The 729-nt window shown below is 19.2% G+C and overlaps 1 protein-coding gene across 1 annotated transcript in view, besides 2 other annotated features; it reads left to right on the forward strand. All coding sequences in view use genetic code 6, as the record gives it.

Moving 5' to 3' along the window:
• Positions 1–91: 91 nt before the first annotated feature.
• Positions 92–137: a microsatellite.
• Positions 138–164: 27 nt separating this feature from the next.
• Positions 165–214: a microsatellite.
• A 79-nt stretch (positions 215–293) lies between these two features.
• The window catches only part of IMG5_206580 (leishmanolysin family protein, putative), a gene marked incomplete at both ends in the record, with an annotated part of 1,173 nt that continues 737 nt past the window's right edge, over positions 294–729 (forward strand). The window contains one exon of the mRNA XM_004023702.1: positions 294–729. This exon is cut by the window's right edge and continues 737 nt beyond it. Within this exon, the coding sequence (XP_004023751.1) occupies positions 294–729 (436 nt within the window).

Here is a 729-nt window from a genome sequence, read left to right on the forward strand (position 1 = left end):
ATTTTTTAAAATTTATTATTTTTTTATTTTTTAATTTTAAAAAGTTATATTTATATAAAAATATATTAATTTGTATTTTACATATATAAACAAATAGTTTTTTATAGAAATTTAAATATTTTTCATTATAAAATTTATACAAACTTATATTATTTTAATCCTTTAAATATAATAATATTAAATAAATAATTAATAATTATCAATAAAAAATTAAATAACACATTATAATCTTATTATTTATTGCGTGTATTTTTGGTCTATAAGTCCTTAAACACTAATGTGTCCACGATAAAATGTAAAAATTATACAAATCAGAATCAATCACACCTGATATGGAATCTTAAGACACTCGAAATTTATTAAATAATAACCCACGTAATATGGTAATAACCTACTATATGACTTATTTCTAATCATTAAATTAAAATTAATCTTATAAAAAAGTAATTAATTATTGCGAGAAAGCGATAAAATTAGCAATTGAATATTTTTCTCGTCTAATAATCCCAAGATCTGAATAAAATATGAGAATAAAAAATACTAAATGCGGAATAGTTACTATTCCTCAAAAAGATAAATCTAAAGGATAAAATTCTGATTTACATTTATATGTATCATATAAAATAGAAAGTGAAAAAGAATATTTAGCCTTTGCTTTATAGTGTTAACATGTAGCAGCATAGGACCTACTCATGGTTCAATTAACTTCAATTTAGATAAAATGCCAAA

This window comes from Ichthyophthirius multifiliis (assembly GCF_000220395.1).
Source record: "Ichthyophthirius multifiliis unplaced genomic scaffold scaff_1120509251450, whole genome shotgun sequence".
In the NCBI taxonomy this organism is placed as follows: domain Eukaryota; phylum Ciliophora; class Oligohymenophorea; order Hymenostomatida; genus Ichthyophthirius; species Ichthyophthirius multifiliis.